The sequence below is a fragment of the Mastigoproctus giganteus genome, chromosome 7, assembly GCF_048544385.1.
Source record: "Mastigoproctus giganteus isolate SK-2022 chromosome 7, ASM4854438v1, whole genome shotgun sequence".
NCBI classification, from domain to species: Eukaryota; Metazoa; Arthropoda; class Arachnida; order Uropygi; family Thelyphonidae; genus Mastigoproctus; species Mastigoproctus giganteus.
The window spans coordinates 229580703-229602516 of record NC_143581.1 but is presented as its reverse complement, the minus strand read 5'-3'; the positions used below and the strand labels follow the sequence as shown (position 1 = coordinate 229602516).

The following is a 21814-nucleotide window of genomic DNA, read 5'->3' as shown; positions in this document are numbered from 1 at the left end:
TTTGAACAAATTGTATCAAATACTGTGTTTTGTGATATTAATCTATTATATCATTGTTATATCTACTGAAATTGATGTCCAAAAATCGATATACCGATAAGCTCAATCTTTTAATGATTTAAAAATTTTTTTTGCAGGTTTTCTAAGTACAGGTGATTCTGTAGCACCAGGGAATATCGGTCTTTACGATCAAGTGTTGGCTCTTCAATGGGTTCGGGAACATATCGAGAGGTTTGGTGGAGATCGTAGTTCGATTACGTTGTTTGGATATGGCGCAGGGGCAGCAAGCATTTCTCTACACCTTATATCGCCGCGGAGTCAAGGTGAGCGAAAGTAAAATTTCAGAGAGAGCTTTAGCACTCTGTTTAATAAGGAATAACACCGACTTATGTAACTTCGAAATTCTATGCTTATCATAACAGAAATCCAGCGTTTGTTTTCAGTTAAGTTGAAGTCAACTTTGGAAGTGAAAAATGAATTAATGAACTGTAAAAAAGTGTTGATTTTAAATTTAAAATTTATGCGAATGCAAACATTACTAACACATAACGCATTTTCTGTGTCTGTACTGTTTGCATTTAGTAACATTGTACTTTTACGTTTTGTCTAACCCCTGTCTTACACTAAGAATTTATGAATAGACATCCTGTATCAGTGTGATATTTACCAGTCCAGCCTAAAAGTTTGTATTCACAGCATATGACAACAGTTTTCGTTAATTTTTTTGAAATTAGCTATGACAATGTCAGGTTTAATACAAAAAACAACACACTACGACGTATTTAAGATTTTTTTTTTATTAAGCGTTGAAAAATTGATAGCAAAAAATATTGAAATGATTAATGTTAGCAACTATAGCATATATTAACAAGCGATCTGCAAGGGTTCCCGTGAATTTTGTGAAGATGGGCAGATTTCACGGACTTGATGGTCCAAATGATCCATTAAAGCTCTATTGCGTTTAAGTCAGGCAATTCGGGTGGCCATGCCATAATTCGCAATACACCACTCTGTTGTTTAGTTGCCAGAAGGTCCTTGCACAGCTAAGAGCTTTGCTTCGGGTCATCGTCTCGTTGAAATATAAAATTTGTTTCACAAAGTCCGAAGTCCAGAGGACTTCGACTTTGTGGAGGAAATTTTTGTGGAATTTTGAGGAGGAAAGCATTATGTTCAATAATGTTTTATAACCTACTTTTCTTAAAATTCCTTCAATTCTGACGATGTCACCCACTTCAGAAAAACAAAAGCAACCCCAGATCATGACGGAACCACTAACATGTTTAACTAAACAATATGGCACAATTATTATTTTTTTCTTTAGTTGATAATCTCACAAGCTAAACTGTAAACTCTACGCTTGGATCCAAAAATTTCATATTTGGATTCATCCGTCCACAGTAAGTTTTTCCACTCTTCAATAGCCCAATGTTGATGGCTCTTAGCCATCAATATTGGGCTATTGAAGAGTGGAAAAACAACCACGTGGAAAGTTAGTGGAAAGCTACACAACCACGCACTTCTGCTTGTTTAAGAAGAAGTTTCACATTGGATGTAGATACGAGAGTTTCTCTGTTCCTGTTGAACTCAGTTCCGATTTCAGGTGCATAAAGTCGGCGTTTAGAAATCAGTGTTATGGTCTTATCTTCTGCTTCCGTTGTTACGCGCCGTCTTCCTGATCGTGGTTTCTCCTTTAAACTACCAGTATCCTTGAATCATCGAATGGTAGTTTGTACAGTACTGCTTTAAATGAAACACCTAGTTTTTCTGCCAATACTTGTCATGGGATAAATGCTTTATACAGAGTTATAATAGCACTTATTTTTTCAACACTCTGTTCCTTATTTCTTGCCATGTTTATCACGAAACACACAAAGCTTACACGAAGCACTCTTTCTGAATGATGGGTATTCGATTTTATGAGTTACAGCTCTTACTCCTCGATTTATATTATTGCGAAACACTCTAGAATCATCTAGAATCTTCTATAAATATAAAACAATACTTCAGTTTTCTAAAATATTCTTAGAGTTATCTAAAAGTTCTACCACATTGAGTGGCTTCTACACCTTTCTGGAACATTCATTCTCAAATGTTCTAGAAATTTCTTAAATATTATCCAAGTTTTGACATTGAAAACTTTATTCCACATTCGTTCTACCATCTCCATGTTATGGAGATGGTAGAACGAATTCAGTTTGTAACATCTGTAATACAGTAACGAGATGAGAAATACAACACGTGGCATATATGTTACAAGGAATATAAAGACATTTTCAACGCCTGCTGGATTACGTACCTGGTACATAATTTTATGATTTTTATACATAATAGAAAATATTTGAATAAAGATTGGTAAACAAGTTGCTCTATTTTAATAAAAACTTCGAAAATTAAGAAAAATGAAAGTGATTCCAAACTTTTAGTTATTGTCTGCTATTAACCGTTTCGAATTCATTTTATCAGGTCTTTTCGATCGGGTCATACTACAGAGTGGTTCTGCTCTTTGTAACTGGGCCATTGAGAAAGAACCCCTACAGTACGCCCAGCAAGTAGCCAAAAGAGTTACCTGCGAACGCAGCGACACAGAAGAATTAGTGGAGTGTCTACGTGGGATACCGTTTCAAAACCTTTTAATCGCTCAGTCGGAACTAAAGGTAAGAGGTTATTTATATATACACTACATGTGTATATTAAAAAGAAGCAAAATATTATAAATACTGCAGTTATCGTTGGGAAGTAATCACAACGTGGCACTGGGGAATAATGTGAATTAATCGATGAAATGTAATGCTTCCAAATAATGATAATTCTCTCACAACAGGTGTTTGAAGACTTCCCCCTTCGAGCCGTTCCCGTGGTTGAGAGATCAGAAGGATCTGAACCAAAATTCCTTCCTGATGATGTCTCGAAAGTTTTATCTTTGGGAAACTATCGCAAGGTGCCTATGATGACGGGGATAAACAGGGACGATGGAGCATTGTTTTACCCACGTGAGTTCGATTTTCATCTTATGTCGTTTAAAATGTACATTAAATGTTAATTCAAAATATATAAAAAATATAATTAATCTCCCTTGATGGAAAATCATGAGACGTGCAAAGTCATGTTAGATATATTTATGTGAAAGGTGCTGTTAAAAAAAGTAGTCTGCGTGTGAACTCTAAGATTGCTGCAGCAAGCGTATGATGAGGATTCGATAAAACACAGCTAATTTTCTAGAAGCATAAATATTTTTTGAAGCTGTGAATACAAAATCGCGATAGTTGGTGGAACAAAATAGCGATAGTTGATGGAACAAAATAGCAATACTGCTGCCCAATTAACTGTATTTTATTGTATAGTATATATAATATCGGTGTATATACACCATAGTTAACCCATAAAATTAAACTACGTACTTAGTGTATAGGCATCGTTTTAATTATATCTCATATTGTGGCTACCTTCACAACGACGCAATATAGCCGAAGCACTTTTTGCGCCACAAAACTTCAAACAAAACAAAAACACTTTCACAACGAGATACCAGGTATTGCTACTTCGAATAAGTAACGCATCTCTAATAGAGAAGACTGCTGTTACTTATTCTCAGTGGGCACAACCACCCAAAAGGCACCGTTTCAAGGTTTTCTGGCCTATCATCGGTGGGTGGACAGGTACCCGGGTAATGCAAACATGCTGTCACATTTGCGAAGTTAATTCCACAATATGAGAGATGCCAAATGGTGAATTGATACTGTATTTAAAGACTAAATGCACAAGGCATATAATTAAAACGATGCCTTTACACTACATACGTAGTTTAATTTATGGGTAAACTATGGTGTATCTACACCGATATTATATAGTTAATTTAAACCCATATAGAATTATGCCTTGTGCATTTAGTCTTTAAATACAATATTTTATTGTATAATAATAAACAAAGTTTCGTTCAGCTTTGCTCAAAGCGAAGCTGAGCGGAGGGAACACAGTTAAAGCCATAAACACCTCTGCAGTCTCAGTGAATTATTATTATTATTATTATTATTATTTTAGGGTTGCCCGTAATTAAATACATTAACCCGTATTTGTGTCTGTAAATTGCGTATGTTGTATGGTCGATTTGCCTGTTTTGCTGGACGAAAAAACCCCTGTTACTGGGGAGAAAAACCTTGCTATCTACGCCTGAGACCGACTAACTCAGCCACTGGGTGAAAAAAGCGCATTAAAGTTCCTCGCGTCATCGACGGGATTCGAACACAGGCCTTTTCCACCCGGTGTGGGGAGGACGGTGACGATACCACTGTGCTACCTGCGCAGGGTTGCAGTCTCAGTGAATGTATTCCTTTGGGATCACAGGAATTGACTAACACTGGGCTGGAGGAAATCATGAGAAAGACAAGGACAGTGACGATCAAGAGCCGCCAACACCACCTCAAATTTGCGGCAGAGAGACTGACCATAGCTCGAAAAGAAGGAGGAAGAGGCTTGGCAGAACTCATTGAGCAAGAGAAGAAAGCGATTGAGAATCTGAAGAATTAATTTTCTGGAAATACAAAAAATCCAACCTTGTCATATGTATCCATTTTAAAAATGTTAACCATGATAATAGTGAGCAGATAAGTTCACTGTTTCTCAATGTACACTTAGCTGACTTTGCATGTCAGGCCCACATGGCAATGTGCAGGCATTGCTGAACACATTGTGCAACGCTTAGGTAGCACTACACACATGGAACACCTTGTGAAGTCCATACCTCCTTCCATAGGCTGTACGGGCAAAAGGTTAGGAGGTATTAGATAGGCGTTGCTAATGCAAAGCTTGCTTAGTATATTATTATGCATTTGATTCTGTTTTACCCGATGTTCCCCACTTTAAACTTTCTATGTATATTTGGATTGGGTTTACCAACTAGCCGTTTTTTATGTCGGAGGCGGGTTGTCGGTTTGACAAAAACAACAACAAAGAGTCTAAAGATTAAACCGGCAACCGGCTGATTCAACAATTCACCGCTTTCTTTCTTTCTTTCTTTCTTTCTTTTGCTCTCTCTGTTCAAAACCGGCAACAATTTCAACGCCAGTTTTTTCGATCTTCAAATGTTACCTCCAGCTTAATGAAATTTCCCGAATATTCCTTTCTAGAGTCTCACTTACTCAATTCTTTCTATATTAATTCCATTACATATATGCGTATATCAAATAACATTCTATATAAGTTTAAGTATTATTGTAAATCAATATTTTAAGTTGTAAATATTATTCTAATTCAACAAATAGCCTATGTAACTATCAAATCTGCACCCCTCTAGCTTACAAACTGTACAGGGGTGAATGTAAAAAAGCAATAAACTAAATAAATAATAATAATAAACGATTTGTCATCAGTGTTTCTGCCTACTGACATCAAGCGGTAACTGTTCCCTCGTGATCTGAATATTTGTAAAGTTATTTCTGTATTTTCCGGACCATAGGACCCACTCTTTTTCCTCTAAAATGTCTAAAATTCCTGTACATATTGTGGTGCGAAGGCATACTAGGTACAATAAAGGTACAATATTGTGCAAAGGCATACTAAGTACAATATTCTACAATATGTGAGAAATTACACACGTCTCACAAGAGCTCGTCCTTTACTTCCATGAAAAGTTCAATGAAACCTAGTCCCTTCTCAAAACCACAAGAAATTTAGAATGAACAATGCTCTTGTTAGTAATGAAAATGATGTCCTCTTTGAAGCACGACATCGGCATTGAAGAATGCGATAGTAGTGAATTTTTGGGACTCTAGTACGAGTAAATTCGTTCTACACCGATATTTTGTTTAGTAAGCACTTGTGAAATTTTTGATAGATGCAATAAAATATATTTTTTTATCAAAATTTTCCTTCCAAAACTCGAGTGTTTCGTATGGTCAGATGTGTCTCATAGTCCAGAAAATACGGTTGTTGTCGTTGTAAGGCGTTAGAGAGGCATTAGCAACTTAGGCCATATTGCGCCGTATATACACTGTGCTGTCACTTTATTAGGTACACCTACCTAGTAGCGTGTTCTGCCTCCTGTAGCCTTCAAAACAGCTTGAATTCTAGGCATGGATTGAACAAGATGCTGAAAATGTTATGCAGGAATGGAGTACCATGCAGACATGAGTGTGTCACGCAGTTCCTTGAGATTCGACGGAGGTGTAGGCCTGCAGCGAACAGTCCTTTACAGCTCATTCCAAAGATGTTCAATAGGATTGAGATCCAGGGGACTGAGCGGGCAGAAAAAAAAAGTCATTGTCATGTTCCTGGAACCATTCCATAGTGATTCAGGCTTGGTGCACCGGCGCATTATCCTTCTGGAAGTAAACATCTGACTGAGGATAAACTGTGAACATGAACAGATGCACTTGGTCAGCAACGCTGTTTAGGTACGATGTGGCATTCAGACGTGAATCTATGAATATTAATGGACCCAACGTGTGCCAAGAAAACATTCCAAACACCATAACACTGCCCCCACCACCTTGCACAGTAGTCGTCAGACATGACGGGTACATGGAATCATGTTGTTTTCGCCAAATTCTGAGCCTTCCATCAACATGATAATCCAGGAACCTTTGACTCGTCAGACCAAGCAACTGTTTTCAAATCCTTGATAGTCCAGTGCTGGTGTTGCTGTGCCCACAGGAGGCGTGCTCTCTTGTTCTTCATTGATAACAAAGGTACGCGATGTGGCCGTCGGCTGTTGTAGCCCATTCGCGACAAAGTGCGACTAGTGGTCCATTGCGATATTTTGTTCCGCGCACCAAGGTTGTATTCTGACGTGATGTGCGACATTGTGGCCCGTCTGTTTGCTTGCACAATTCTAACCATCCTCCTCTGAGCTCTCTCATCAACAAGCGATTTTCTTTCACAGGAGTGCCGTTGAGAGGATGTTTTCTGTTCATTGCACCATTCTCCATACATCGTTGAAACTGTCTTGCGTGAAAAGTTCAGAACTGCCGTCTCAGAGTTGCTTCGTCCAGCACGTCTTGCACCTACTACCATGCCACGTTCGAAGTCTGTTAGATCACTCCTTTTCCCCATTTTTACTATGGTTGTTCTGCTGCATTTATATCCACAACTGTGGTCATGTGACTTGCAACGTTGTGGGACAAATCGTTTGTGTGCACAGTACCTAAAAAAGTAGCAGCACAGTGTATATGTCTGTAAATTGCGCGTGTTCTGGTATATCGTGTCTCTGGATGAAAAACTCGAGTTACTGAGAGAAAAACCATGCTACCCTCGTCTGAGACCGACTAACTCAGCGACGTTTTGAAGAAGGCCTATGAAAATTTCTCGCGTCATTGACTCGACCTCAGATCTTTACCACTTGGTGTGGAGCGGACGGTGATTACCCACGAGAGCCAAAATAGGGTAATTTGGATCTTATCATGTTGAACACGTTTATAAATCCTTCCGTGCTCTCTCTCTCTCTCTCAAATTAAGATAAAAACCTATGACGTAAATCACCGTAACTGAGTGATCAAACGCGAGGGTACAGTACTACACTCATTTGAGTTGATTGTGGTTCTAGTCCAGGCGATTGCTAAATACGGTGCTATTCTTGTATTCTCTCGATACTGTACTGTAAATCCTCTAACCTTGCCCTCGTGTGTAGTACAGTTGGTAGAATCGCCACCCTCCCCACATTGGGTGAAAACGACTTGAGTTAAGTCCTGTCGATGTCGTGAGAAATTTTATGGGTCTTTTTCAAAACGTGGCTGAGTTAGTCGGTCTCAGTCGAGGGTAGTATGGCTTTTCCTCCCGATAACGCTCATTTTTTGTCCAGCAAATAGAAAATCGATCAAAGAACACACGTAGTTTACGGAGCGATATGTTTTTAGTCGGCAATGTTCCTAAAACCCTACAACAACAACCTCTGACCATATGTAACTGTATCGAAGTATAAACAGAAATTTATATAATGTAATGTGTTAGAAATGTGCCATTTGAAATGTTGCCAATGTGTTCACGAATCTATTACCGTACTGGCGGAATACATTAAAAAACAAAACAAATTAAATTATTTTAAATGTGATTGGATCTTTTTTGTGCTTTACGGCAGTTAAAATACACCATTTGTCTTTCAGTATTAATCAACAGCTATCGGGATGTAATTCGCGACGATCCCAATTACCTGAAGACCATCCTCATCCCCGCATTCCTACAGACAGCTACCAACATTCGAGAAAGTAGCGATGCTGTGGTTGAGACGGTACTGTTTGAGTATTTTAGCCACGTAACTCCTACAGACATTTCTCAGGTTCTTCGATCCTTTATCAATGTAAGTTAAGGTTAAAATATTTCAATTATTGGTTGTAAGTTAAACATTTTCTTTCTTTTTTGATAACCCAAAAAGCATCATTTATTTGTCATCCGCAGATGTCCACTGATGCTATGTTCGTGTCTTGCAACGACCAAATGGCAAAGATATATTCATCAAGGGACGGACCCACTTATATGTATACCTTTGAATATCGAGGGGTGAACAGTTTACTGGACCTCGAGGTCACGCCGCCTCTACTGGGCTTTGATCCAGGTAAATATTGTTCCTACACTCCTTACAGTAGTGGAAAACAAATTTACTTCTACTTGATATTTAGTATTATTAGTATTAGTAACGACCGTATGGTGCAAGAAAGCCTATGGCTTATGCTGCACAGTATTGTATATTTATATATTTAAGTATATATTTAAGTATATATATATATTTAAGTATTGTATAACTATTACGAGCAAATAGAAAACTATCTGACGCCCAGGACTGTCTTGCAGGCGTGTCCCGTGGAGATGAACTTCTGTATTTGTTCAATCTGACTCAACCTGGTCTTCGACCTCAGTCCAATATGGATTCTTTAGTGAGTGACCGCATCGTAACACTATGGACAGACTTTGCCAGATATGGGTAAGTGGGCTTGCTATAATTAAAAGTTTACAATTTAGTAATAAGAACAAAAAAAAATCTATCTTTGCGAAATGGAACTTAATGTTTAATGATTGGAGTCAATTTGTTATGAGTAGTTTATAAGTGTACCGCACACTCGTTGCATACACTTCACATTTTGCTTTAGAGATGTCTAACCTGCGGATGCCTGGATAGGTATCTCTGCCAGTTCATCTGTTTGATATTCCTACGTTCCATGTGAACGCTGTTATACGTAACAAATCCTTGAGGACCTCGTGGTTTACATTAAAAGATGTTCAAATTCAAGTTTACATTAAAAGATGTAAAAGGTAATTTTGCAAGCAATAGATTAAATTGAATCATCTGCCATATCTCGCCTTAAGTTTCTTGTATTATTGTACAAGTAATCAGATAGACGAGAAGTTTCTCTTAATAAGGGAAACTTCTCATCTATCTGATTACTCCTCAGGGAGTGGCTAGGGTGATTCTGATCTTTCCGTATTCAAAATAACATTTTTTCCTCTAATTTATAAACATTAGGTTTATCTATTAAGAACAACTTAATAAATACGTTGTGATGACTCACTCTCAAGAATATTGCAGTATTTAAAAAAAAAAGAAATACATGAAAATATCCTCTCATGCCTCCTGCTAAATGTGTTTGCTTAGAGTTATTATAATGGTTACAATACTTTCCTACATTGTTCTTTTATTATATTTTTATAAATTGTTCAGAGCCCGATGTTATATAGCACACTTAGGAGATACTAAAGATCTTAAAAAGATTTTGTCATGATCTTAAGACAAAGATCTTGCCACTTAGAGATCTTAAGGGGTTTAATGGGTATCATCCTCAGTATTTTTACACTGTCAATATGATGTTAATTGCCTTTTTCATTTTACAGAAAACCTACTTGTCCTCCGATCGAGGACTGTTGGCGGAATTTCTACGGACCACATAACTATCAAATCGATCCGAAATTCAGCGTACCACTTCTACAACAGATAGCGCTGGACTCACGGTAATCTCGTTTTATCCTTTTCTACCTCTTGAAGAACAGCTGGCAGTGTACTGGTCTATCCTCTGTCTTACGGAAATGGCTTTCTTCGGCATATTCTCCTGGGATCTCTTTTCTCTTCATTCTCCTTTCTGTACTATAAATACTTTCCTGGAATTGATATACTTTCCTGGTGCGAATTTCTAAAAAGGCTCTCTTATGATTTCTTATTGCTCAATAACGATTTCTTTTACAACATCCAAATTCTGATTTGAACTCAATTTGAAACAGCAAATAGAAATATTGTATATGACAATACACCGTGTTGCCTCGTCATATATGAGGGACCAAGGTGTATTAGCACATGATAGGTGGTGGTAAGGCATAGGGAAGGGGTGAAACCTTTCCCTTTTGGGAGCACCGAGGCCTGGCCTCAAAATTCTGAAACGGAATGTGAGTATCAACAAATACTTTAAGGTCTAATTGATTCACTCCATCCTGCAAACGCCTTTTGACATGTAGATAGCTGTTTACAGCTTTTGTTACTTTTATCTGTGGTGTTCACATGAGTTATGAACATGGCGATTATTTCTAACTGTAATTGGTATCATAAATTAAAAGAAACGATATGTAAAAGGTAATACACACACACACACACTAGCGAAAAAAATACGAACATTTATTCAGTATGGAATATGGCCACCTTGGTTTCGAATAACAGCAAGTGTGCGGCGCAGCATGATTCTAAGTTATTTTATGAGAAAAAAAAATGTAGCCATTGCTTGTAGCCATTCTTCAAGCAAAATATCGTGTAGCTGTTTTCGGTTCTGTCTGGTGACTAATCATTGTTTTTGTGTGGTTTTAAGCACATCAGACCATATTGCGCATATGTATTATGTTTCGTAATGCGTGTACTGTGGTCGATTTTCCTGTTTTTCTCTTGGAGTTTTCTCCCGAAAACTTCAGGAGAAAACGCTGTCCTCGCCTGAGACCGCCTAACTCATTCACGTTGTGAAAAAAGCCCATGAAAGTTCCCCGCGTCATAATGGAGTGTGCTTTTTTTTCAACCCATAAATGACGTTGCCTCATTGGAATGGGCAAGGGGATCATCTAATTAATGAAGTCTTGTTGTGAAGCTTTACTGTATATCACTGGTAAGAACTGCGGTTATTGGTGTACATGAAAGTCGTTAGAGACGTTAATAAGAAACAGGAATATTGAAAGAATGCCGTTGCAATTTTACGTTATATTAAACTTAGACAAAAATCTTCATTCTTTGAACCAAGTAATAGATTAACAGAGTTTTTCAAGTTCATTATAAGAACTAATACTCACATGCTTTGGAAAACAATGTTCCACGTTTCAAGAGCGTTCATTACTTTATTTCAGAGCAATTGTAGCCACACTAAGGAAATCATTGTACATCTTTTATTCATTAGATACAATACCGCCATTTCCAGTGAAAAAAAGAAAATGACTTTTAATTACAAATGTTGCTAATTAATATTTCTACATTGAAATATATTCTTTCAAATTCAGTTTCTAACCCACCATTTCCTGAACTTATTTTCCAGGAAAGCGCCAGAATTGTTGAACTACGAATACCCGCCTTGGAGCGCCTATCATTCAGAGAGACCTTCGTACTATCAAATTGATCGGCAGCTTATTAATCAACAAACCGGATACAGGGAACGTGAAGTAGAACTCTGGCAGCGCCACCTTCCAGTATTAGCAGGTCTGGCAACTCCTAGCACAAGTCCACTAGTTCAGGCCCAAGTGGGAGAATCTGTGTACCGAACTCTGGCATGGGCTATGGTCGCTGTGGCCATCTCTCTGCTAGTGTTAGTGATCGTCTTGCTCACCATCTTGTACAATCAAAAGAAAAGCCAAAGTTTTAAAGCCAGCCCGGAGAGTCAGTCTCGGATGTCAGGGTCGACGTTATACTGAAAAGACAATTCTTGTATCAAGGATAATACAAAATGTGTACAGAAACATTTATTTTTTTGGATTAGAAACAGACTCTAATCGATTAGTTTGAATGAAGGTTGTGTAAAATAGGCTAAACACAGTTTCTTGTTTCTCTCTGTTTTAATCTCCTCTCCCCCGCCCCCTTTGCCAATTGCTCAAACCATCCAGTCATAAGAATCGCTGACATCTTTCTTTGGCATGTTGTACAATGAAAATCGAGTTTTTATTGAATTTGGAAAAGAAAACAGTTTCTAAAATAAATATTTTTGCCCAAACAATATCTCAGAGTTCCATATTGCCGAAATCGTTCAATTCATAATTTGAGCCAAAATACAATACATTTATGTTACATTGATTTCGAACTGAACTTACCAGCGATTAATAAATAATGACCGGCGGTATAGAATCCAAATAGAGTGTGTGTCATCAGTATTGCATATAAAATTTGGATGAAAAATCCAATTTCGATCCCTTGCTCCAGTTTCCGGAAAATACTCCTAACAAGTGGCAATAAAGTTGTGTTACAGAATACGATAAAACTTCTACTGGTTATTTGGATAATGTCTATCGTTAACTGTGGCATAGATTCCACAAGACAATAAAATAATATCAGATGTGACACACACACACACACACACACACACACACACACACGCTGGCAATGATCAAAAACGCTTCTGATTCTTGGATATGAGGGTAATATACTCATATACTGTACACTGCTCGAAAAAATTAACAGAAAACGTGGTGTAACTCTTTCATCTTGCCATGAAGTGGGACAAAATTTCGTATGGTGGTGTACCATAGATGAAATGAGGAGACAGCGAGAAATTTTGGACAGGCCTGTAAGGGACATTTATAAGGGTTGTATAAGAATTATAAAAACGATCACATTACACAAGGCGACAGAAGATGCTCGTAAACATGGTCACATGACATCAGTATGGCGCATACTCTCCAACGGCTAAACACCAGACAAGTGGTGGACCATGCTCGATATAAGGATGTCTGTAAGATTCTGTGGCAACAAATTCCATTCTTCTACCAGCACAGACCTTAGCTGACCAAGTAACCGAGGAGTTGGCTGTCGACGTGCAATACGACGCCCAAAGGCGTCCCACAGATGTTTCATCGGATTTAAGTCTGTTGATCGTGCTGGTCACGGCAGTCGTTGTATATCTTCAGTTTCAAGATATTCCTCCATAACTTGAGCTCTATGTGCAGTCGTTTTGCCGTGCATGAAAAAAATTGAGTCAATCGCACTCCTAATAAGAAGAAGATAATCTTTATTGACGCACATAGGGTTCGAGGATCTGTTCTCAGTATCTCTGCGCAGTTACAGTACCCCTATCAAAAACATGAAAAGGGGTGCGGCCGTTGATCATTATTCAGCCCACACGAGAACACCGCCTCCGCCGTAAGTGTCCCTTTCTCTAACGTTGGATGGATGGTATCGTATTCCTCGTTGTCTCCAGATGATATAACGTGTAGAATCTGTTTGTAGACTAAAACGGGACGTATCAGAGAACAGAACTCTACTCTATTTGTCAGTGCTCCAAGTTGATGACACTGCCACCAACATACCAAGTCCGAACCAACTGGAACAACCCTCATACTATCCGATCACTTCACCAAATTTTGTGGACAAGGCGGTATACCTTGAACTGGAAGCGCTCTCTGAGCAATCTCTATACCCAAACCAATGGAACAAAACGCTGTGTAGAGAGATTGGTTATTTCACAGCTTTCTGCCACTGCGTGTCCATGAATGTCGGAAATGACATCACAACAAATATCATTTCACACTGGTAACTGCAATATTCGATTTATGGAGCTGTCCCACCGCTGAACCCAAGGCTGTATTGATGGATTTATGGATTTATCTGTTTTTGTTTTGGACCTGGTCCATGACGTTTTCCACAGGTAGCTTGATTAGTACTCGAACTACCGTTATTGTAAAGCAGTACAGACTTTTTTTTTGTGTGTGTGTGTTTGTTATTACGCACGGTCTGCCCTCTCTGAATAACATTCGTCGCAGTGGATTTTGAGAGTTTCGCATCAGTCGTAGCACTACACGTTAAAATATTTGATGCGGCATTCAACCCACTGTCCCACGTGGCAACTGTGTGAAAGTGAAGTGCAGGTTCTGATCCATGGGTCATGATGGCCTCTGATATACTGCTGATGCAGTGGAAGGTTCACCAGTGTTATATTGACATGTCTGAGCCGATACGCATGTGTGAGGAACTTCTGGTACAGTACACAACATCCGTTGACGGATGCCTGAATACAAATAGATATACATATGCAGCAGTAATAACTGGCAAATGGCTCACCAGGCAACATTTTATTAATGTTGTTGGTGGACATTTTTTAAAACAGAATATCAAAAAATGAGATTTAATTAAATCAGTTAATGAACATCAAATCTAAAAGTATCACACAGCAGAGGAGCAAACTATATTTACTAAAAAATCTATCAAACATGAAGGGCGCCTCCGTAGCCAGGTGGGCAGGAGCAGCAGTGCGTAGCACACGCTTCTTGATTAGACCGGGGTTCGAGCCCGTGACCACCAAATACGGAGGATGCGGAAAGGTCAGGGAATGACCACCGCATATCCCCGGAGCAATATGGCCTTAGTTGCCAATTCTCCTAAAAAAAAAAAAAAAAATCACACATGAAATGTATGACGGATTTGTGAAGCGAATCACTCCCAGTCTGTTCATACTGTGGAAATATATCATCACAAGACTAATGTTAAGTTAAGGAATGTACACACTTGCATTAATGTTGAGAGTACAGAAGATTTAGAATCTACTGTCAAGTAAAACCACAAAGTAAATATTAAATAGAAACATGACAATTATACCTACGTATACTTTGGAGGAACCGGCTTTCTTACTTCCTGCACTGTAATGCAAACAACAAAAACTTGGTTCTGTAGGGCTGTATAAAGAGATAGACCAGATATGATAGGTTTCGAGGTTATCAAGGCCAGATGGATGAACGTCGAATACGGCCTTAGGACGAAGGTCGAATATGAGCTGGTTCCAAGCTGAAGACTTGAGCCGTGGATTCTGTTGGAGTTCCGGATATCTGGATGGCGTACGTTTCAAAGGGTACAATGCTATTCTGCTATTCACCAGGTAACATTAGATATTATGTGTTATGGGGGGATATGGAATGGAATGAATGGAAAGTTCTCAGGTCTCCTACTTTTAATATCACTAATGCTAATGTACAACAGTTTCACCTTTGCTTCCCATAAATGATGATGTTTGCTCTACTTCGTAATTTGCTTTTGTCTCTTGCACACATTCCCCGGTCCTATTCCATCGGTTTTTGTGTGCGGAATTTTCTGAAATCGTTTCACAGTTTTCTCAAATTGTGACGGTTACTTACTCAGTCTTAGGCGAAGAATGTGCAAAAAAAAAAAAAAAAAAAAATCAATACAAACAGTCTTATTAGGGCATCCAATCCAAACTTATACGGCCATGTGTATTACGTTCATAACGCTGACACCTCGTTCCCTTCGTTATCTTCATCAGAATAGTCAATAATCAGTGATTACTGACTATTTGATCACGAATCTGTGCATTGTAGTCACCCATGAAATGTGGAGATCATGGGTGAAGGCGCTCTTGGGTAACACTGTTGGTAGAATTGGCGTCTGCACCCCACACACCGGGTGGATAAGACCTGACCGGATGGAAAGACCTGAGTTCTAGTCCCGTCATTGAGTGAGGAATTTTTATGGGCCTTTTTCAAAGCGCTGAGTTGGTCGGTCTTAGACGAGGGTAGCATGGTCTTTTTTCCCGGACACTGGGGGTTTTCGTCCAGCAAACAGAAAATCAAACCACAGAACACACGTAATTTACAGACAGTATACATGGAGCAATATGGCCTTAGTTGCTGATGCTCCTAAAACCCTAATACGACAACAACACGGGTGAACTACATAGAATTTGCACGATAATCACTCTTGGCTCTTGCAGTTTATTTTGTCCGTTACGGGCTCTCCTCAGGGATTTGGTGCAGTTTAGTAGCAATTAGATTAGCAATATGCTGGATATCATAATTCTTCTCTTTCTTGGTGATTCCCTTCAGGCGCCTCCGTAGCCAGGTGGGCAAGAGCAGCAGTGCATAGCACACGCTTCTTGATTAGACCGGGGTTCGAGCCCTTAACCACAAAATACGGAGGATGTGGAAAGGTCAGGGAATGACCACCACAAATCCCTGGAGCAATATGGCCTTAGTTGCTAATATTGCTAATGCTCCAATATTGCTAATGCTCCAAATAACAAACAAACGATTCCCTTCTACGTCTCTCTCTCAGGGTAATTCAGAATTTTTTTTTTTTTTTTTTTTTTTTTTTGCCTGGTGCAGCATAAGCCTCAGGCTTCTTTGCATCATAAGGTAATAATAATATCAATTTGACGCGTCCGTTCTGCTGCTTTGTCTGTAAAAATACCTATGAAAACGGATTACCTTTATTTTTGATATAGGATGCTTCTTTTCCAACCAACTCTCCTGGTCCAACGCACTAACAATTCATTGTGAAAACGATATAAATTTTACAAAAAATGTGAGACATCTTCCTCACTGTCAGAACTGTAGTGTTCAGACCCCTTGTTTTCAATATTCACCGCTCAACCTAACTCCTGTCTTCAAAGACCATACCGCTGCCAGCAAGGAAACCAATACGTAGATTGACATTAAAATTAAAATTTGAAGGTCTAAAATGCTTAATAAATATGGAATACTCGCCCCTTATTCATTAAGCTTTTTACACCCCTAAATTTTAATTTTAATACCAATTCTCTGTTCCTGTAGAACGAAGAGAATAATCGCTCCATATTTATTAAGCTTTTTAAACCTTCAAAATTTAATTTTAATGTCAATCTACGTAATGGTTTCCTTGCTGGCAGCGGTATGGTTTTTGAAGACAGAAGTTGGGTTTATTATTATTATTATTATTATTATTATTATTATCCATATGGTGCAAGGAAGCCTGAGGCTTATGCTGCACCAGGCAAAAAAAAAAGATAATAAATTTTGAATTATCCTGAGAGAGAAAGAGAGAGAGAGAGACTAGAAGGGAATCACCAAGAAAGAGAAGAATGATGATATCCAGCTCAGGATCCTAGGGGCGCCAAGCCCATATTCACCAGATGTGAGCCCCTGGGGGTAGATTTTGAGCGCTCAGTATTGAGAACAAGGTGTTTGAACACTACTGTCTGACAGTGAGGAAGTTGTCTCACATTTTTTGTAAAATTTATATCGCCTTCACAATGAATTGTTAGCGCGTTGGGCCAGGAGAGTTGGTTGGAAAAGAAGCATCCTATATCAAAAATAAAGGTAAAGGTAATCCCTGTTGTTTTCATAATATAATTGAATATAGGAATTATCGAGCAATTAACAGCTTTCTATTATCAAATCTGTCAAAATACGCAGTTGGTCAGTTCGTATATGCATTTGGCATCATCAACATTCTTTAGATCATTAACTTAGTCTATATCATAAACATCATGCGATTATGGTATGGTGTCCTAACATACTTTAAAACATATCGTACTTGTGTGCAAACATTGATATGCTTAAGTTTGTATACTGTACTTCAAAAAGTTGAATTAATGATAGAGTAAAGTACTAAAAAAGTATGAGCGTTAAAAAAGTTAAGGCAAATGGATCAGACGCAACGAATAATTAATTTTATTTTAATTATTTTATTAGATTTTTATTTCAGAATTTACTGTAGATGGCAGATCTGTCAATATACATCAAGTCTTAGTTAATCGGTTGGCAATTCATTATAGTATGTGTTTTGTTTATATTAGTGTTTGTTATTGCCTTCGGAATGTTTTCGCACTCCTCGGATAAAACAGTAAGCAGGTACGTAATGTTAAGTATGAGCGTTAAAAAAGTTAAGGCAAATGGATCAAGCGCAACGAATAATTAATTTTATTTTAATTATTTTATTAGATTTTTATTTCAGAATTTACTGTAGATGGCAGATCTGTCAATATACATCAAGTCTTAGTTAATCGGTTGGCAATTCATTATAGTATGTGTTTTGTTTATATTAGTGTTTGTTATTGCCTTCGGAATGTTTTCGCACTCCTCGGATAAAACAGTAAGCAGGTACGTAATGTTAAATTATTCAAGAAGAATTCAAATTGACAGTAATGACTTTTAAAAAGTCTTTTTAGAGTGTAATTTGTCTGCTCTTGTCATCTTGCTAAGTTCATTTTTCATGTTCGCGTTAAGCCTGATTGGGAGTGAATTGAAATTTTCTGTTTTTGGGCAAAGTGAATACAGTATTCTGTTCGTTTGCTAAGAACATCTCAAAGGTTATGAGCTATATTTGAATTGGTTAATTCGATATACTAATTACTCTTAATGTTATTAGTATATCGAATTAACATATTATATGTTTTATATAATATAATATAAATGATAATATTAAAAGACCTTGAATGTTATTTATCAAAAAAGAATAGACTTCATAACATTAATTTTAATTATTGGAGTATGACTTGTTTCAGTATTTCATTACAGTGATCTAGAAGATTAATTTTAAAATATGATCATAGCCCGTCACGGGGTGGAAACCCCATCAGGGAGAAATAATATAACAGTAATAATAGTTTCTCAATTTATCATTTGACCATTATTCATTGTTTATTTATACAGTATTTATCTATAAGTGGAATTAATTTGGTTGTTTTAAGCATCTTTGTATATGAGGAAGTGGGGGGTGATGTTAAAAAGGTATTTATAGGATATATAAATATATGAGGTGTGGCAATGAAGTACCCGGAATGGTGCAATAAAAAGAACACAATGAAGGAGCTCAAAAATAGTTTTATTTTTATTCAACTTAATCACCACCTGATTGAATAGTTACACTTATTACACTGTTCTAAAAGCGCCTTTGGATCGTACTGAATGAACTGAAGTACTGAACTAATACTCACTTGTCTGTCACATTTGGACCTGACGTTTCAGTAACGGCTCAACATGAATATCTTACAGAACTAATCCTGGAAGTGTCTAATTTGCAGATTCCAAACCTTAGACTTGCTCTTAGAGTTGGAATCTGCAAACGTCAGGGGGGTACCAACGTAGAATAGCCAAAAGGTATGCCGACACCAGAACCTCCAAATATGGGATTATCTCACGTCATTTTGTCCTGGCTGATCTCTTAACTGACTGAGTGTCAATGAATTCAACAATAGCCCTATATTAAGAGAATTGCTAACTCCTGTCTAGAGCTGAGGGTAGGATTTAACTGCAGACAGTGCCGGATTAAGGGATGGGCTAGCAGGGCCCTTTCCCGGGGCGCCATTCTTTAAGGGGTGCCAAATTTTACAAATTATGAAAAAAAAAAAAAAAAAAATATATATATATATATATCCTTAGTAAAGGGGGCGCCGAAAAATCTTTCTGCCTGGGGCGCGAAAATATCTTGTTCCGGCACTGTCTACAGACACCGGATACGTCCAATGTGGGATTATTCCTCGTCCGTTGAACATGCATCAACTAGCCACCAAATGGGGACTTCTTCTCCCTAAAACTAGAAATCCTTCTGGGAAATTGTGTACCCCTTACCCAATTGCTCTCTTTTTATGTAACGTTTCGGGTGGACATCGTTCTTTATAGTTCATCCACCCTCACTGACCCAACATTCGACCCATCTCTTTTGAGTACTTTTATTATTATTATTTTTTTAAATTTGGTTTGTGTGTGGAGGTGTTTTTGTAAAGGGCGGCTCCTAGAACGTCTGTTCAACTTCGCTTCGTATCACTACAAATGGGCCAGTATGTGAGTGACGTAGGTTTGTGTGTATTATGTGTGTGTTCTGTTGTTCTGTTCTGGCCGCTTGACTACCCAGAAGCATCCGTCACCTGGAGAGATGATTTTGGGTGCTCGTCCACACCACGGGAAGGCGGGCCAAACCCAGTAAAACCCGTACCGTCTCAAAAGAGACTCTGACTCACCTGATGTTGCCAAAAGGTTGGCCAGGTTCCTCTGGGGGCCCATTCCAGAGGGGAAAAAAAGAAAAAAGAGATAGAGAGAGAGGGAAAAAAATCCCGTGGTGTAATAAAAAAAAACAAAAAAAAAAAAAACGAGGAGCTACACTGGTGGAAAGCGGAAAAGAAAAAAAGAGAAAAAAAAATACGCTAGTGCAGAGCGCGAAGAGAAAATTAGAAAGAAACGAAAATAAATAAATAAAATAAAAATAAATAAATAAAAAAATTTAATTAATAAAATAAAATTTTTAAGCTGCTATCTATCTATACATTAAAAACGTTTTCCTCGTAGTGATATTTATTCGAGCCAATGGGGAAGACAGCGAGGCAATTACGTCCCTGCAAATGCAATTAATTATTGACAACCGCCTCCATAACGTTCACCAACCTCGTGCACTTGATTCACGGTCTAACATTTGACGTTCCATTGCATTGTAACGTTTTTTGTATATTAATGAATATTGTATATTTGTAAATACTGTGGTTTCGTATTTTATAAAGATTTTAAATATTTGTATAGTTTGTGAATATTTCCGTAAATAATTTAGTCCTGATCTTTCGGATGCAACAATATTCCTCATGTATTATGAACCTGAAGCAAAAGGCCTTTTCCTAAGTGACCTATGTAAACGCAGGTAAATAATTACATAGTGATATTGGCTGAAGTCCAGTATAGTATACACTGGCAGGTACTTCGATGAAAGCGAGGAAGACGGCGATAATTGACAGGTGAAGGCACCTCTCTTTTCTGATTGTTTTGTGGCGGGAGCCACAAAACATTCAGAAAGGAGGCGGGAGCTTAGCTTAGGTAGGGTGTTTAACCCTCCATCCCGCTGTTTTAAAATTGAAAAACAATTTCAGATTTTAAAACAGCGGCGAATGTAGGGAAAAATACCCTGGGTATATATATCAACCTAGGAGGACAGGGAGTGGGAAAAGCAGTGGTATCTGCCAATCACTGCTTTGTTCCTGTCCGTTTGTCGAAATATGGGACTCATAACTTGTCATTCACTGCTTTCCCACTGTTTTGTTTGCCGCGATGTTGGAAGGTGTACACCATTCTGGAGTTTATCGTGATATGTATTCGACCTTGAGAATGCCGCGCATTACAAATGCACTGGTAAATAAATACTTACATAGGTCATTTACTGATTAGATATCGACCAGTGCGTTTCGACAGGTGTGTAGAAAAGATTTGACTTACTCCGTATACATCAACATTTTATGTAGAAAAGCGTGAGCGGGGTGGGCGAGCAGGGGGTGAAGCCCTCTAGTTATTATTATTATTAGCTACATGATGCAAGCCCAAGGCTTATGCTACACCAGCCAAAAAAAAAAAAAAAAATTCCCCAGTTACCCTGAGAGAGATTTGTTTGTTGTTTTAGAGTTTTATGGTCCTGAGAGAGAGAGAGAGAGAGAGAGAGAGAGAGAGAGAGAGAGAGAGAGAGAGAGAGAGAGGATAGAGTTTTATGGTCCTGAGAGAGAGAGAGAGAGAGAGAGAGAGAGAGAGAGGATAGAGTTTTATGGTCCTGAGAGAGAGAGAGAGAGAGAGAGAGAGAGAGAGAGAGAGAGGATAGAGTTTTATGGTCCTGAGAGAGAGAGAGAGAGAGAGAGAGAGAGAGAGAGAGAGAGTCAAAAGTAGAAGGGAATCACCAAGAAAGAGAAAAATGATGATATCCAGCTCAGGACCCTGGATGTGCCAAGCCAGTACTCACGAGATATGAGCCCCTGGGGTTAAGTATGTAGTGTAATGCAGGGGAGTGTTGTTCCTCTGGTTACTTAACTGGGAGGGCCCATGTTTGACCCCACAAAGCCCGTCCATCATCGCGAGGTCAGCCAGACAGTAGACATGTGAACTGTGGCTGATGCCACAGAATCGCCTGAGGTTTCCATGACAGGTCCAAAAA

General features: G+C 38.4%; 1 protein-coding gene across 2 annotated transcripts in view; it reads left to right on the top strand.

Moving 5' to 3' along the window:
* LOC150083762 (juvenile hormone esterase-like) overlaps positions 1 to 12113 on the top strand; it is a 36829-nt gene extending 24716 nt beyond the window's left edge. Inside the window, exons 4-11 of one of the 2 annotated variants that reach the window (XM_090378204.1) lie at positions 138 to 323; positions 2464 to 2654; positions 2822 to 2990; positions 8094 to 8287; positions 8386 to 8542; positions 8779 to 8908; positions 9814 to 9930; positions 11481 to 12113. In XM_090378204.1, the coding sequence (XP_090234330.1) occupies positions 138 to 323; positions 2464 to 2654; positions 2822 to 2990; positions 8094 to 8287; positions 8386 to 8542; positions 8779 to 8908; positions 9814 to 9930; positions 11481 to 11853 (1517 nt within the window). In that variant the 3' untranslated portion in view covers positions 11854 to 12113. The remainder of the gene's footprint in view (positions 1 to 137; positions 324 to 2463; positions 2655 to 2821; positions 2991 to 8093; positions 8288 to 8385; positions 8543 to 8778; positions 8909 to 9813; positions 9931 to 11480) is intronic. The other variant, XM_090378205.1, reaches the window with a different exon arrangement.
* The last annotated feature ends 9701 nt before the right edge of the window (positions 12114 to 21814 follow it).